Here is a 17,187-nt window from a genome sequence, read left to right as displayed (position 1 = left end):
ACACCTGGTGGAAAAGCAGGAGCAGGGAGCTCTGTTTGAATGAAGCCAGCTTCAGCAGCCACCCTGTGCAGCTGCTCCCTCTGGGAAACATCCTCAGGATAACGGGGTATCCGAGAGCTGGAAGGCCAGGCTGCAAAGCCAGTGCTAGAAGAGATTTATTCCATAGTACATGTGGCCTTTCTCTTCTGTAAAGCAAAGTCTTCCTTGGTCTGTGGGGAGTCGGCAAGGGGGAATTGATTCGACTTTCATGCCCTAAAGAGAGCCAAGGCAGGTTGAATCCTTCACCTTGCAAGAGTGGAAAATCCCCTGTACCTCCCATCTCGGCAGTGAGAGGGAGCAAATAGAAAATCCCTGGGATGTACTTTGTTTCATGGGGCAAAACAGGCAAAGCAAGTGGTGCTGGAAAAGTTCTGTAGGTGTGAATTTGGGTCGATGGTACCAGTGGTGGATATGAATGGGGAGATGATCCTGCAGCATGGCATCTTCAAGTCACAGGGAGTTACTCCCAATGCTATCAGTAAAAAATAAAGCTTTTCCCATTACTGCCTTTTTCAGGCTTCTACGTGTAGTGCCAAGTTATTTACTAATATGTGCATGACTGACAGAAAATAAGGTGAAAACCTGCAGGGCTTGCTGTGACAAAACTGTGACCATATTAATGGGACAAACAAGCACTCTGTCAGGGCCCTGGGCAGAAGGAAATCCCAGCACTGAAGAATTTGAAAAACAAACCAACAAAATGTCTTTAATAACAAAACAGGCTCTTTTTACAGAGAAATCCTGACAGGAGGTTGAGCAGGGGTGTGGTGAAATGTTCTGAGGCAGCAACACTTCTGCACATCAATGTGGACAGTGCTGATCATGCTGGGCTCTGCTGCATCACTCCAGTTTTGTACAGTTTGGTCATTTAAATGGGTTTTTTTGTGCCCACCTGACAGCAAAGAGCACAGGAGAAGTGTTGAACACACGCTGTGCAGGTGCCTGGCTTCATTTCCCCCCTGGAGCGTTGCTGGCTCTTCCCTGCTCAGCCAGACACTGTTCCAGAGCTGCCATTCCATACAGGTTGGCCCACTCCATGCCATGGTGGGACAGGATCACATCCCTGCATTGCTCACTGGCTCTGGCCAGCTCCACCAGCACGCCCTGGAAGGCAGTGATGAGCTCAAAATCCACGGAGGCTGGAGCAACACGGGACAGCAACTGTGAGAGTCCTTCCAGCCAGCGTGCCTGGAGAGCAGCGTGTGGCAGCCAGGGGAACAGTGGGATGCAGCCAGCCAAGGCCTGCATTCCCAGGAACCAGAGCTCATGGATGTCATCCCAGGAGCTCACGTAGGAGGGTGACACAGCAACGGCCAGGCCATCGCTGCTGGGGTCTGCCTGGGCTGTGTGGGCCTGGGAGAGGAAGCGAATGGCAGCTCCAAAAAACTCCTTGGCAGATTGTGTTTCCTGAAGGGCTGGAAGAAAAAAAATGAATGACACAATACAGAGTTTAGTCACTCAAAGAAGGGCCCTGTGGTGGGTCTATGCGGAGCAGGACAACATCCTCCTGCCCTAGAAGTCTTCTAATCCCAGCACATGAGCCTGCTGAATGTTCCCTATATTCCTTGCTCCTGCAGATTATTGGTTTGTCACTTTTCCAATGACAACTGGACCAGTTTCCTTTCTATTTGCTTTCTCCAGCCCAACCTCCCAGCTCCTGGTCTCTGCCCATGTAGCACAATGTGGGCTTTGCCAATTGGAACTTCCTTTACCTGCTGACCCCGTGAGGATCCTAGCCATCATCAGTCCCAGAGTGGCAATGTTTGCTGCCAGAACCAGATGATGCTCCTGGGGCAGAAGAAGTGGAAGAGACTTCAGCAACACATCCATCAAGGAGGAAAAGGTTTTGTCTTGCCTAGAGAGAAAACAAACCCTGTGACACATTTCCTGAGCAGGGCTAGAAGCACCTGAAAATGTCAAGGGTAAATGCAGCACCAAAAACGTAATGAAATTGGGGTTGAAAAAGGAACATCCCTTTCTTCCCACTGCCAACCTCAAAGTCAGCTCCCACAGCTGTTACCTGACCAGGTCTGGAGAAGTCACAACCAGGTTAAGGAAAATCCCACACATGGTTTGGAGACTCATTTCAGTGCTTGTCAGAGGTGCTGGTGATGTGGACTTGGAGGTCAGAACCTTCCACTGCTGCAGGAAGTACTCATACAGCAGTGCTGGTGCCCCGTTGGAGACAAGGATATGCCGGGGCCTGTCCTCTGCTGTCAAATGGCAAAAGCCAGGCAGCAGAAATCTGGAAGGGAAAAGAAACTGGGAGCATGAGGTAGAAAGGGTCTAAGCCCTGCATTTACATCCATCTCAGGGGAAAAAGCCCCATGGAATTGACACCGCAGGGAGAATGAAAATAGAAAAAATATTCAAGCAGGTTTATGCTAAAATGCAACAAATGTGTGCTTAAAATGCTTACCTCAGAGCATCCTGGGGTAAGGCAGAGCCCTCGGTGCTGACCAGCTCTGCCTGGGGAAGATTCACAGCTGGACTTCCCTCCTTGAAAAGCTTCCTGGCATAATCAACAAGAAAAGGCAAGAGCTCACAGATTTCCTGCTTGAGGGAGGATGTCTCTTCTGCCATCCAGGCTCCAAGGATTCGAACAGAGGCAAAGATGAAAGGATCTTGTAGCTTCTCCTGTTTAACCTGCATGAAGAAAGCAAAGTGACACATTATTGTCACTGTACATCAACTACCACGGGTCTGGAAACCACAGTGGGCCAAGAGGCACAGTTTGCTTCGCATTGAGACATCCCCAAAACCTGCTCTTCATTAAAAGCCTTACATTACCTCTCTCAAATAGAATATCACAGCTCCAAATGCCTCCTCCATAATCCTCATGAGCTGCATTTTCTGCACATCTTCTAGCAGAGGGTTCTCTTCCCTCAGGCACTCCTGGATCCCCATCTCCATAAGGACATAGCAGGCTGTCACCACTTCTTTCTTCCCCTCCACCTCCACGGCATCTGGCTCCTCCAGGGTCAGGCGGACCTCCACACAAGCCAGGTTCACCAGCAAGGCCAGGAACTTGCTGCCAGCACTCCCTGCTGGGATCCACTCAGCCCCATAGGCCTGCACTAGGCTGGCTGCAAGCTTCAGAGCAGGGTCCCTCTGTGACTGGCTGAGTTTGCTGCCCAAAATGTCCCCCAGCCCTGTGTAAAGTCTGTGGAGGCATTCGGAGCCCTGTGAGTTCTCTGTGAGTGGAGGTGACAAGGGGACGAAGTGAGGCAGAACCTCACACAGCTCAAATTTGGTCATGTCTTCAGCCTTGAGAAAGTCACTGGAGAGCTTGCTGAGCACAGCCAGGAGCTGTGGAGCATCTCTCTGCCAGCACTTGGCCTCTGCTATGGCCAACAGCCCCACGAGCAGTGTGAGGGCACGGTCAGAGCTGTGACCACCGTTCAGGAAGGCCTGGCACAGGGCAGACACTGTCCCTTTGGTCACCAACTCCCTGGGGCCCCTAGCCGTGGCCAGGACAGCGCTGAGGCACTGGTACACATCATCAATCATGGATGTGCTGTCCGGGTCGCAGGGGGAAAGCAGGATGTCGTTGAAGGTCAGGATTTTGTTCAGGATCTGGGAGTGCCCAGCTAGCTCTGGGTCGGTGCAGAAGCAGGCCAGCAGGGTGAGGCCAAGGGCTCGGAAAGTGTGTGGGGGGCAGCCAGCCGGGGGCTGCCGGGAGGTCAGCAGGCGGGTCGGGAACGTGAATCCAATCGCATCGAAGATCTGGCGGCGGGTCTTGGCATCCACTTCTCCGGCTCTGACTGCTTTGGTCACCTGCGAGGCAAAACAGGGGTGAGCGAGAGCATAGCAAAAGGAATTGTAACGTTTATAGGATGGAACAGGCAAATCAGAAGCCAAAACAACTTTCATTAGTGCAGGGAAGTACCCACTGAGCTGGCACTTGGTCCAAGTGCTAATCCAGAGGTTTAACAGGGCGTTCCAAGAGTGTGGCAGCAGTGACTGACCCTCCACACACTCCGGTCAAGGCCAAGCTCCCTCGTTTTGCTCATGGGAACCCCAAGGCTCTGAAGCACCTTGCTCCGAAGCTCCCAATCCCCATCTCCCCGCGTCCCCCGGGCACTCCCGTGTCTAGCGGGGGGTTTGGCCTCCCCCTGCCCGCCCCTCAGGCGATTCCGCTGTTCCTTACCAGAAGCAGCGCTGCGAACTGCTCGCTGTCATTCCTCGCGTCTCTGAGCACACCGAGGCACCGCTGCAGCGTGGCGCGCCTGTCCCCGCAGTCCGAGGCCATGGCTGGGAAGCGCGGCGGAACGACTGGAGGGGAACACCGGCAGCCTCCTCTCAGCGCTGTCTCTCACGGCTCCAGCCCCCTCCTTCGCCGCTCCAGCCCCTTCCTCAGCCCCTTCCCTCACCTTTCTAGCCCTTTCCTCAGCCCCTTCCCTCACGGCTCCAGCCCCTTCCCTCAGCCCCTTTCCTCGCCGTTCCAGTCTCTTCCCTTACGGCGCCCCGCCCGCGGGCGCACACCGCCTGCATCCCCAGCCAATCCGCGCTCCGCTTCCGCGCCGCTGGCCAACCGCGTGCCGCCTTGTTGGGCGGTGCCTGAAGCCATCCCCCCGCGCGGAACTGTGGGCAAATCACCTGTGGCTGCGCGGCCTCGGCGCCCGCCCCGCCCGGTGCGACCGGGACCGGCGGGGGAGCGAGCGGCGGCGATTCGCGGCTCCGCAGCCCTGGCACCGCCCGCACGGCCGGACCCAGCCCCGCTGCGGGGAGGCGGCGGTTCAGCTTCCGGGTGAGCGTGCGCGGGCGCCGCCATGGCCGCGGGGCAGGAGGCCGCGGTGCCCCCGGGCCCGCCGCTCTGGAGCCCCGGCCGCGCCCGGTGCCCGGTGCCCGCCTGAGCTCGCCGAGGAGCCGCCGAGGAGCCGCCGAGCCTCGCCATGCGCCCCTGGTACGTACCTGCCGGCGGCACGGGGCGCTGCCGCCTCCCGCGGGGTTCGGGCCCGGCGCCGGGAGCTCCGTGCCGTGGGCTCCGGCCGGGAGGTGCGGGGATCGCGGGTCTGGGGTGGCGGAAAGTTTCTTCAGGGACCTGTTGGCTGAGCGGGTGCGGGGTTCACATCTCCCCCCGTGAAGTTTGCCTCCCGCGGCTGTTCCTGCTCTGCTGCGGACGGTTGAGTGAAATTCCTCGAGGTGTAACAAGCTCTGAGTGCTTGAGCCGCGCTGGTGGTTCTGGATGTAACAACATTCCCTGTAACAGCATCCCCTTTGGATTCTTCCGAACTGGCAGATTTAATGCTATTTAGTGCCTAGTGATGCATCATTGCTGCCTTAAAATAGATACTATTTGTTACCTGTGAAATAATTAATGTTCTCCTATCGCATCACCTAGAGATAATTTACATTTAATTAGCATATGAGGCTGTTAAATAACCTTTGGCATTAGAAAGGCAGAGAAGTTTGGTGATCCTTGCCCTTTGGAGCAAAATAGGAACCAAACCAGGGCGTTAGCTTCCAGTTTCCCAGCGTTGCTGTATTCTCGTTTCCCTGTTTCTGGCTGGCACCAGCCAGCACGGACGTGCCTGTGATGACATCGCTGGGCAGATGTGCAGGGGTTGTCAGTGCCTGTGTTATCCTCGTGCTGCTGCCTGGGTGTCCAATCCTCGGGTGTGTTTGAAACTGAAATTTCCTAAACGCCTGTTTGGAATCCAGTGGACAGCCACTGTGATATCAGACAAAAAATGGGGTCTGGAGGAGAAAACCACAAGGGCCAGGCTCTCTGCACTCAGCAATGGGAGCTGTGCCATTACAGATTTCATTTTGGTATCAGGCATTGATAGTTCCTTAGCAACAGCTGGACTAATCACAGCAGATAAGGCATTCCTTTTCCTGCACAGATGCTCTGTTCACTTTGCACTGTTGCTGGATCTGTGTAGAAACACTTCAGTTGCCACTGGATGTTTTGTGTTTCATTCCCTACGTGTTTCTAGAACCCCGCTGCTGCCCACAAAGGCCATGGAGAAGAGGTTGGAAGCCAAGTTCAGCATCAGTGCCCGGTTCCTGTCCCGATACTGCCTGGGAAAAGCTGTGAGGGAGCTGGGAATTCTGCAGCTATTCTACCTGTGCACTTGCCTGTGTGCCTTGTGCTCCTCTGCAGGTGACTCTTGTGTTTTCTCTGTTTTTTTATGGTATTTATCCCTCTCACTTGTTTAAAATATTGAGAGAAAAGTGAAATTACTTGCTGATAGAGATTGTGGGATTGTTTGTTTATTGGTTTCCTTTTTAATTGCTTTTTTAAACTAATAAACCAAAGCTGTTGTTTATTTTAAACCAAACAAAACGCTAAATGAGCTCTCAAAAGTGTAGCCTGCATCTCAGAACGAGCTTTTTCTGACCTTAATTTTTGACAAAAGGAACAAGTGATAATCTGAAAAATAATTTAGGGAAAGCAACTTGGAAAGGCAGGAATGTCTTTTACCCCTAAGATGTTTAACACTCTCCCCAAGAGCAGTGTGTCAGAAGTCTTTATTTGCCTACAGGCAATGGTTATGTTTGTTTTTTTTATTTCCTGTTCAAACTTGAGTAACCAACCTCCTGCTCAGGTATATAACCAAGCTGGTGTCTTGGATGGAAGTTTTCCTTTAATGGATTGTGTGGTGTTTGGTTTGGGAAGGGGGTTGGTTTGCTTTGTTTCCCAGTTAGGTGGATGTGTTCTCCAGGCAGCTGCCGCATCCCTGTCGTGTTACTGGACCTTCCTGGACAGCTCCCAGTGGCAGATTTGATTAAGCTAATGAGCTGTGTGGCCTTAATCAGTTAATTTAGACCCTGGAAAGACATGTTTGTATTCCTGGTCCTAGCAAAGGATTGTGTGTTTGAATGGTGATTGTTTTCCTTGTCAACTGGGCTTCCTGTGTTCATTTCCTGGCTTTAGGAATTTCTCGGAATTTTAGAGTTAGAGCTCCTATGAGACTCTCAGAGGGTGTTCTAGACAGTGTTGGTGTGTTTAGGGGCTCCTCTACTTCAAAGAGTTAAAGCCAGGAATCATAGAATCGTTAAGGCTGGAATGGTGCAAGTCTGAGATCATCAAATCCAATGGTTAAATGGGTGAAGATTCCGTTAAATTAAGGGTGTTGCTTGTGCAGAAATAAATATAATTATATGGACACAGTTGCCCCGATGTGGACACTTTTTCCATTGCAGAGTTTTTGTTATTTTGAGCTTGTTTGTGTCACTCAGGCAGCAGAGTTTGTGAGGCTGAGGAGGAGTTATGGCTGCCTAGAAATGAGCGTGGTCATGTGGAGTTACGCAAGGGGGACTGTGTTGACATAACTGACTGACGTGTGGCAGGTTTAAAAAGTCCACAGAGTCAAGTATTTAATCATTAATCTGGTATCAGGCAGGATTAACTGCCTGGGCAAGTCTGTGAACCTGAGGTTATTAATAGAAGCTGTTCCTGTTCCATTCCCCTGCTGCTCAGCAAAGCTGTGAGCTGCATCCCTGGGACAGGAACTCCTGAGTTCCTGGGAAGAGCAGTGTTTTCTGCACTGATGTGACAAAAACAATGTGGAAAAGTGACTAAGCACACCCACTGTGCAGGTGTCTTGTGACTTGTGTGGTGCTGAGCTTAGGAGGGAACTCATCCTCAGGAATGTTCCTGCTTTCCTGCCAGTTTCATCTGCCAACAGATGAAATGCAAGTGTAGGCTAAAGATCTCTGTTTTCTCCTAGGGAACTTCGAGTTATCTGAATGTTTGATGCCCACCAAAGGCCATGGAACTTGAAAATGAAAAGTGAAAATCAGTATGTCTCTGTGGAAAATTCACATCTGGCATGCTGGGCTGGCATGCTGGGAGTTGCCTGTTCACTTCTGTCATTCCTGAGAGTTATCTGAGTTTTAAGCTGTCCATGCATAGCAATTCAGAAAAACATACTGGTTAATTTCAAATAAACATGTCCCAGGTGGGCATTAGCAGAGTTCTGGAAATGAAATGTGGCCAAAATATTATTCAAATCTTGTTTTAGCAGCGTGTTAAAAGAGAAGCAGAATGCTCTCAGCATGGTAGTGTTGTGTCATCCAGGATAAGTCATGGCTCTGACATGCTGAGGAGATGTTTCTGGGGATTCAGGCTTTACATTTTAGATTAATAAATAAACTTGTGTTATGTAGTGATTTGTCACAAGAGATATCTTCCCTGGGAACATTTTTCTCTTAAATATGCCTCATTCTGTGTGTGCTCCAGTTCTAAGCGTGGTACTAGAAACTGCTGCTGAACTTCACTGCTTCTATATCAAGCCTTAATTTGAGTGGTATGTGTGAGCCAGGGCTGACATCTGAGGAGAGATGGATGAGTAGTGATGGAGGAGGAGGGGGAGGGATTTTAGGAATGTGGAAAGCATCACATTTTCTTCATGCTCAGGATATATTAGGGACGGTGATTCACCTTTAACAGAAAGGAACTTTTGTAGGCAAAATGTGGATCTGAGTGGATAAGATCCTGTTGAAATTCACAGGAATGGTGTAATTCTTCCATTTGTTATTGTTTCTCCAAGTCTGGAGAGTGTGTGTGTGCGCATACACGTGGGTTTGGTGTGTACACACGTTCCATACTGCATTCTAATTCCAGACCCATCAGGTTGGTGCCAGGTGCTGACAGTGGTATCAGGAACTGTCTGTCCAGGCATTTCACGTGTGATGAGGTTGGCTGTTGCCCTGGGCACACAGATTCCCTGTCTGTTCTCTCTCCAAGGAAGTGCTGTGTGTTGATGAGGTGTGACAAGGGTGCTGAGGATTTTGAAGGTGCTGATGTCAACTTCTCTTGCTTGTTGAACATTTGCAGAGTTTCATTTACAAGTTTCATTGCTAGAATGAGGAGCTTCTCCCCCTTCTACACAGTGGTGGGTTCAGACACCCACAGAGAGCTCTGTCCCCTATGACTTGGTCACTGATCTCACATGCATTCTTGATCAGAATATTGTAATTTGAATTCAGACTTTATTTTAATGGAGAGAAAAGTTCTGCATTTGTGTTGTGTTCAAGAACTCCATTCTTCACAGGCAGGGAGCCAGATCTGGGGCATATTCTCCAGCTGCACAACTCCCAGTCCAGCAACACTGTTTGTAAAGTAATCTTCCAATGACCTATTATCGTTTGGATGCTGAACACAGCACAGTGTAACAGTCCCATAGGTCATTAGGCTATTTTTAGGGAGTCCTTAATCTGCAGAGCTCTGAATTTTGGAAGCCTTTAATCCATTGATCCCTGCAAGCACTCGAAATTTTCATGCTAAGAAAAAAAAAATCCATATGCAAAGCAATTGCTGCATGACTGCAGAGCTGAGACCTGAAGTGACTTGACTCTTAACAGAAATTATGTCAAATGTTTGGGAGTTTTTAATGAAAAACACTATGCCAGGGTGGGTGGCAAGGCTTTGCCTTGTTCTAGAAGCTGTAACAACTTCCCAGGTGGAGCAAACTCAGTCAGAATAAGCAACTGATGCCAGATATCAGCATGGAAGCATTAAAAATGCCTCTGTACTGTGCACCAAGTTAGCGTCACTGTTTGCAGTGTTTTCATTCTAGGCAGACTATGGGCAGAGAGACAAGGCCATTACTGGTTAGAGTAAAGAACTGCACTTGGGATTTCAGGGTTCAGTTTCTGGCTCTGAACTTGCTGTGTGACCTTGGTCTCTCTGCTCAATCTGTGCCTTATGGGCTCCTCTGAAACAGGAATGTTTCTGTCTTCACTTCTGTTGCTGTAGATGGCTTTAGCTCCATCCCTGTTGGAAAGGGTGGTGGAGGCTTAGGTAGGAGGAGCAGATTGTTCCTTAAAATCTTGTTTAAGTACTGGATACAGAGGCCAGGTGGAGATTCTGAGAAGTCAGATTTACTTTCCTATATTCTCTCTCCTGTGTTGCTCCTGTGCCCCAAATTCATCTTGACAATAGCAATGAGATCTATTATCCACTGCTTTAAAGGACTGATAATTGTTTCTTTGTCTTCACTTCTCTTTGCCAGATGCAAACTGGAACAGATCTAAATGCGAGCTGGAGAAGATCCTGCTTGGTGGCCGTTTGAGATCGTGGGCAGGTGACCATTTGCAGCTTCTGGAAGGGTTCCATACTCTGAGCTCCTGTCAGACCACTTGCTGCCAGCACCCCACCTGTGATGCCTTTTGGTTCTTGGAAAATATGTGCATCCAGGTGAACTGCACTGTGCCTGGCACGTGTCAGGCCAACAAGACTGGCTTTTTGGATTCTGTTTTGGTGTTTTTAAAGAAATCAAAAAGCACAGAGCACTTGTTAAACTTTCATATGGAAGGTGACATGAAGACTTGGAGTCACAAGTGGTTGGACTGGGACATCCCTCTCCAGAGGCAAAAAAGACTGCAGAGATCACTCCAGAAGCTGGCAGGTAACAGGGTACAACTCTTGAGAAGGGATCTGGCAGACAGCTCCAGAAGCAGTCAGAGTGAAACAGAGCGCTTGAAAGATCAGGTCCTGAGACACTTAGTGGCAGACAGAGCTGCTCCTGAGAAAGAAAATCAAAAGCAAGACTTGCTGAAAAATGGACAGAATCCAAGAGAACAGAACCCCAGAAGCCCACTCCCTCCTAAGAGCAATAATGTGAACGGATCACAGGATGCCAATGGTGACTTGCCCCAGGTAAGTGTGGTTGCTGGGGCTGGAGTGGGGCTGTCTGGGACAGCTGTCTCCCTCCTGAGGCTGCCTTTAGGCAGATTTTGTCTTGAAACTGCCCAAGTGATGGGATTCCTTTACAGGTTACCACTTTTCAGCTTCCTATCAACAAGGCAAGGCCAGTGGTTTGGGTTTTTATTTGGGTTTTGGGGTAGGTTTTCCCCCGCCTTTTCTTGGCTGGGATAAACTGTCTTTAAGTGGGAAGGTGAGGCAGGATGGGGTCCATGATAATGCTTATCCTCTGTATAATCACACACTGTGTTTGCCAGATGAGAAGGAAAGGTGAGATGTGCTATCAGTGGAAAGTGTCTGGGAGTTGAAAACTGTTGCCTGTAAAAGTACCTCTTTAGATCCACACAATAAAATAAGCTGTTTTCATTTAAATGCTGAATCAAGGCAGTTAAATACATTATTTTATGGAGTCATGCACAGAGCTCACAGTGTACTTTGATGTCAGTCTGCTTGCTAGTGTTGGCATCTTAATGCCAAATGTTCTGTTTTTAAGAGTGCTCCAGTTTCTCAAATCCACCAAAGCTTACCTTGGCACTGTGTGAATGAAATCAGTTTAGTCTCTACTCCAAACACATACAGTGTTAAGCCAGTAAATCTTGATTTTAGAGAGAATTTGGCACGTCTGAATTGTTAGGTGATGTTTGTATTTTTACATCAGCAGCTAATTTTTTGAGCCTTATCATACAAAAAAGCCTGGGCACTCACAATGGTGGAATAGAATTCTACTTTGTGGAACTGTTCCTGAAATAGCTTTTGCCATGTTTCAAGGATTTGGCACTGTACAGAACTGGTGCCTCTGGTTCTGGAAATGACTGTATTTTTCTCCCCATGTATTCAAATCCTGATTGCAGGTAGGGCTGTGACTGCCTGAGCCACCACCCTGGAGCAGGATGTGGCAAGCAGCCAAGGGACACAGCTGAGAGCTCCCGGGCAGCCCGGGTGACACGTGTGAAACCAGGCACTAAAACTTCACAAATGTTTGATTTTCCAGACCCCCCCGAGCATTCAGGGCTGACTTGAGCTCAGCTTTCTCTCTCCTCTGCAGTGCTGCAGCATTTCCACCCTCCCTGTTCTTTCCTTCTCCTAGCAGTTGAGCTGAGCAGGGTGACCCCATTCTCTCAGCTGTCACACATGTGAGGAGACATCTTCACAACCACTCTTAAATGTCTTCTCTTGCTCTTGGGGAACAGCTTTTACATCTCCCTGCCTGTGCAGTTTGCAGTGTTGCTTTCCAAATTATCCTGCTATTACTGTCCAGTGTGTGTCTAGTAAACTGGTTGCAAATATTAAATTACACTGATTAATCAGCTTCTGAATATTGTTGAACATCCAGGATTTCCCACATTTAGGAAGTGCTCCCTTTGTCATTAATGTGCATTGTTGGATGTGTGCTGGGGAGGGTTTTTATTCTCCTTGGTGGTTTTTGCTAGTAAAAAAGTCTATGTCTCTTAACAAAATACAAGTTCATCAAAATAAAAACTTCTTACAAAAGTATAGGTCTCTGATGGAATTCCTGGCAGTCACATTTCTGAGGTTGAGGATGGAGTTTTTCAGGAGAAGGAAAAGTTAAAATACCCACCTGGGCTAATTCTGGGATTATTGAACCATCCAACTTTACCTACAAAATGCAAACCCAGCTCTGCAGCTGTCCTTGCACTTCAGATCCAAGAGCAGTTTAATGTGAGCCAAGGATTCATCATTGGAGGCTGTGTTCTTGGGACATGGCCAGACCTTGCAGGAGGGAGATATTCCAAATTGGCTTGGTTATGGCCAAAAATGAAGTTACACACATGCTGAAATCAGTAGAATTTCATCTGGACTAGATTTGGCCCAATCCATGGAGCACATGGCTGGGTGTTTAATGCAGTTCTTTAGGAAGGGTTGAAAGATGGAGACAGTACTGGATCATACTGGCCAGTCACACCTGGGAGCATCAAACACCTGAAGTAGGAAAGGACATTTGAAATCAAAGTGCTTTTTCTCATCTGCTGCTGCTGAGCATTGAATGTGTGGAAGGCCAATCTTTTCCTTTGCTCCTGCAGGCTCAGAGAGAAGGAGAGTGACAGTTTTGGGAAAACATTGCCTCTATGGGTTATAATTTTCCTCTTGCAGTTCTGATGGCTCCACAGCCATCTGCAATGGCATTTGCTAATGTGCAGTGAGCATTAATTTGTGGTTTTACTGTATCCATGCTGTGGAACCAGGATAAACCACAGTGCATCCTGCTCATCATCCCTTAACTGAGGAAGGGAGATCTGTGCTTTTCCATTAAAGTGAATGACATTTGCCAGGCACCAATTTTTTTCTGTCTCGTTGTAGAATTCCTTGTCAGTTTTAAAATATAGGAACACATTTAATAACCAGTCAGGAGAAACATATAAGTGCAGCACTGCTGATGAGCAGGGCTGCTGCAGCACTGCAGCAGCTCTGCAGACAGACTGGGAAAGGCTGGAGCAGGAGTGTTGCAACAGAGCCAGAGAACTCATTCCTACCCTCACATCAAGCCCCGTTTGGCTCTTGCTGCCACACTTCCTGCAAGTGCTGGGTGCTTTTCATCCACGAGGAACAAGGAAATGTCTCTCTTTACCACCAGCACTAGCTCTGTAATTGTTTGTGACATTAACCACATTTTAGTGTCTTAAGAGTCTTCACAGATGTGGCACTTACTGCAGACAGCAAGGACACCATCTAAGCTGAAAAGAACCCATTTTGTAAATTCAGACTAGGTCTATTTAAATGAAAAAATAAAAGAAAATTCCAGGACAGAGGTGTTTTTCTCTCAAGTAACTTGGGCTTAGCGTGGATTCTGATGCACAGGGCTCCTCTACTCCCTCTAACAGACATGAGACTCTCAGACAAGGACACCAGGTCATTTGTCTTGGGCCAAAGGCATTTAGGGGTTGGAATCAAAATTGTCTGAGGCTCCTGTGTTGACTCAGGCCAACGTGTCACTTCTCTGTATTTTTTAAGCTAATAAGATAGGACAGCTGGCAAACTTCTAGTCTCCTTGTCATTTATCCCCAAGAATGAAATAATCTGTTCTTTGCTTTAAAGAATTCAGAGTTATGGAGCAAAGATAAGAAATGTCTCAGCTCGCAAGCATTAGAGGCATTTTTGACTGTTATGTTGCCCCAGGCAAAGCTTATCTAATTCGTGCTCTCCACAGACATTTGGCTGTCAATTCATCCTGAAGACTTTTGGAAGGAAGAAGATCTCTCTTAACTGTAAAGTGGGGGTTTTTGGGGAATTAAAAGTGAGTCAAGAAAGCATTCAGCTCACTGGAAATAATTACCAAGCAAAATGGGGACTCTGGTGTGGCCAGCGGGTGAATGTGGATCTCCTGGGTGTTCTTTGTGACTCTTGGTTTTGTGACCCTTCTGGGTTGATTCTTGAGAAGCCAAAAGTGGTTTCCCATAGTGGTGGGAAGTCATGGAAGCATTCTGCTCCTGTGCCTTTCCTAGAGTCTGTCTCACTTGAGTTCCTGCCTGGTTGTTCCCCTCTTTGTCCTGCCAGCACTTCAAACTTTATCTTGGGAAAAGGGAGTCAGTACCCTTTGCAGTTGTCAGTGAGTGGAAGGTGATACAGCCTGGGACAGCCAGCTGTCCTGATGCCACAGATGAAGAACAGCATGCCAGATTTTGCCTGCATGGATTCCAAAGAATCCATAGTTTTGTTTGAGTAAGCCCATTAACAAGTAACCAAATAAAGGAAGGCAGCTTATGTCTGTTGCACTAACAAATAGTGTTTGATTCACTGGTCCATAAAACTCAGATGCTAATCAAACAATTATTTTACATTCTATGAGCAAAAGTGAGCTGAGATGAGAGGAAATTATTTGCCCAGGGCTGAAAAAAGCCCCTTGCAGAGAAACCTTCAGTGCTGCTCCTGGCTTGGCTGGTTGTTCAGTGTGTGCAGCACAGCTTTATTTTTACAACCATCTAGTGTTTTCTAAAGCCCAGCCCATTCACTGACAAGGATGTTGCCCACCATGGTCTGGAGTGTTTTCCCAGTTCCTGTTTCCTGGACTGAATGCCAACAGTATGGTCTAAAAGCTGGAGTATATTTCCTCCAATATGAGCTTTTAATCACTCCTCTAATGGGGAGTAGTGGTGGGAAATTCATCTCCAAAGCACTTTCTGAGTCAAAGGTGGTAAATTGCTCCATTTAAAATATTTAGCAGACGTTCTCAAAATAGAGTTAGCTAAAAAAAAAAAAAAGTGCTACACACATGGACTTCATGGTGGAGGGTAAATTGTCAGGAGTATGGCCTGGCAGGCTAGGAGCTGGAATGGGGCTAGGTAAAAGGAATTTTCTGAAGAAAGAAAGGAAATTGTTCCTCTGATTATTTTCAATCAAGTAGCTCATCCTGTGTGGATGTGAGCAAACTTTGTGCCCTCCAGCTCCTCTCCTTGCCCCACCAGCATCTCCTGGGATAGGCATGCAGGGGGCTGTGTGTGTGTCAGTTCACCTTGCTTTGAAGAGTAATTCCAAAATAAATATCCTCTTGTTGCAACAATTCAGTTATTACATAAAAATGCCACTGCAATCCTCCTGTTTTGTGCTGGCCAACTGCATGGCTTCAGGAAAAGGAAATCACAGCCAAAGTAAATGAATCCCAGTTTGTGGTTCCTGTTTTAGGGGCTATCTTATCCCACCTCTCTGTTCTTTTAGTCCCACTCACTGCAGTTTTGAACCTGGATTGTCTTGTCATGTTTGCCACATCAACAGCCTTGGTACTTAAGATGCTGTAGCTAAATCTGGTAACTGGTGTTCAGCTGAGGTAGAAATGGCCTGTCAGCTGTGGAGGAAGAACATGGAGAAACATTTCAGTAGAGAGAAAAGGAAGCAGTACAAATTCCTGCTTCTGGGAAAACAATCCAGGGATTTTTCAGCCTCCCTAACTGGAGGAGGAGAAGGGCAACTTAAAACTGACATTCAATATTCAAGCAAAACTCAGACAGCTTTTTCCCTTACAGATCCACACAGGAACATCTGCACCAGAACCATCAGTGCTGGCTACATTCTCCAGTCCTGCAGCACAGGGCTTGACAGCTCCAGGGAAGACTGAGAAGCTTGGGCAGCCTGATGATGCCCATGCCCACTCCTCTGAGGCATTGCCCACAGCCAACCCTGTGCCCCTAAAAAGCACAGCGAAGGCACAGGTGGTGACTCCTGTGCCCAGTGGAGTCCCCACAAATGGCAGTGTTCCTACAGCCCAGACCAGCACTGCTGCAGCCCCAAGCACTGCTGCCACCACGCCAGGTGAGGACTCCAGCAAATGTCACCTCTTCAGGCTTTTTCAAGCCACGGCAGCGTGGAAAAATTGGAGATAATTATGGTACCTTGGAGAAAACAGCGAGGTACCTGTGTCAGCACATGTGCTGTCGGACCCCAGTGACTCCTGAGGTCTGGGAATGGGACTTGGGCATCATAAATCTGCATGTGACCATTGCATATGAGGACAGCTGGAAAGTAATGAGGATATCTTAATTCCCAAAGTGAAAGCTGAGACGTGATGTGGGGCAGAGTCCTGGGAAGCATTTTTCCAGTAGCCTTGGCACACTGCTATCCATCAAATCAAGCAGAAATCTTAATGTCTGCTCAAGAAAGGGTGTAACTGATTATTTTCTGTCCCTGAAGTGTCACTGCACAGTTCAGCCGTGGAGAACAGTGTACTTGGCTGTTAGCCCGTGCTTTGCTTTGCAGCATGACGATGTTTCTGTTCACACTGGTATTTCCTAAAACAGACTGTTGAAAATGCATAAAGGCCAAAATGCCCTTTGGCAGCTCTGTTCCCTCACTCAGGCTGTCAGCTCTCCCTGCAGGGATGGCTGTGCACAGGGAATGGTGTGTACTGCTCGTGTGGTGTCTCAGAATTCAGTTAACCCAGTTTGCTGAAGGATTCACAGCTGAATTTCGTTTGAATTTAGGGTTCCTTTCCCTTACAAGGGAACAAATGGAAAGTGTAAGGGAAGCACTGCATCCAGAGATGTTTTTGGCAGGAAGCTCATTGGCTGCCTGTGCTGACAAGTTAATGGTTTTTTTTTAAGGGCTTACCCCAGTTAAAACTGGAAAATATACTTTAAACATCTTCATTGGCTTGTCTTGGAAGACTAACATAGCCAGAGCCTCCTCATCTTGCAATACAAAGATGATATAAAGAGTAGTTTTACCAAACTAACAGATTTTTTCAAGTTTTTTTGTCCATTTATCTGGGTTTTGTTTTTCTTTTTTCCTACTGAGATTGGATTGCTTTTTGCTTTGGAACTCTTTGCAGGTGAAAGGTTGAGGTGGTATTTGAGAGGGGGGGGAAAGGTGGTTAATTCCAGTAGCTACTAAAATTGGAAGGTAGATAAATAATAGATAATAAAGGTAGAAAAATAGCTAAATGTTTAAGGACCCTTTTTCTTATCTTTTTTAACTTGAATTTTTGGTGCATACCTCTGAACATTGTCTTTGACAGGGTCAAACTAAGGAAAGCATATTTTCTA

The 17,187-nt window shown here is 47.9% G+C and overlaps 2 protein-coding genes across 4 annotated transcripts in view; one reads left to right on the top strand and one right to left on the bottom strand.

Annotated features, from left to right (window-relative positions):
* Positions 1–718: 718 nt before the first annotated feature.
* NCDN (neurochondrin) lies at positions 719–5,274 on the bottom strand. 2 transcript variants are annotated; one of them, XM_085081365.1, is made up of 7 exons: positions 4,954–5,274; positions 4,190–4,314; positions 2,830–3,816; positions 2,459–2,685; positions 2,060–2,284; positions 1,752–1,894; positions 719–1,454 (listed from the first exon to the last, which is right to left on the bottom strand). In XM_085081365.1, exons 2-7 carry the CDS (start codon positions 4,289–4,291, stop codon positions 988–990), a joined length of 2,151 nt encoding a protein of 716 aa, XP_084937491.1. In that variant the 5' UTR covers positions 4,292–4,314; positions 4,954–5,274; the 3' UTR covers positions 719–987. The 2 variants fall into 2 exon arrangements, with proteins under 2 accessions (XP_084937491.1, XP_084937490.1); XM_085081364.1 differs by lacking the exon at positions 4,954–5,274 and having other exon boundaries at positions 4,190–4,414.
* The window catches only part of KIAA0319L (KIAA0319 like), a 30,151-nt gene continuing 17,589 nt past the window's right edge, over positions 4,626–17,187 (top strand). The window contains exons 1-4 of one of the 2 annotated variants that reach the window (XM_085081363.1): positions 4,626–4,945; positions 5,982–6,148; positions 10,005–10,651; positions 15,673–15,958. In XM_085081363.1, the coding sequence (XP_084937489.1) occupies positions 6,007–6,148; positions 10,005–10,651; positions 15,673–15,958 (1,075 nt within the window). In that variant the 5' untranslated portion in view covers positions 4,626–4,945; positions 5,982–6,006. The remainder of the gene's footprint in view (positions 4,946–5,981; positions 6,149–10,004; positions 10,652–15,672; positions 15,959–17,187) is intronic. The other variant, XM_085081362.1, reaches the window with a different exon arrangement.

The sequence above is a fragment of the Lichenostomus cassidix genome, chromosome 23 (genome assembly GCF_008360975.1).
Source record: "Lichenostomus cassidix isolate B80296 chromosome 23, HeHo_3.0, whole genome shotgun sequence".
NCBI lineage: Eukaryota > Metazoa > Chordata > Aves > Passeriformes > Meliphagidae > Lichenostomus > Lichenostomus cassidix.
The sequence above is the reverse complement of the archived record's forward strand: the minus strand, read 5'-3'. Positions and strand labels throughout refer to the sequence as shown.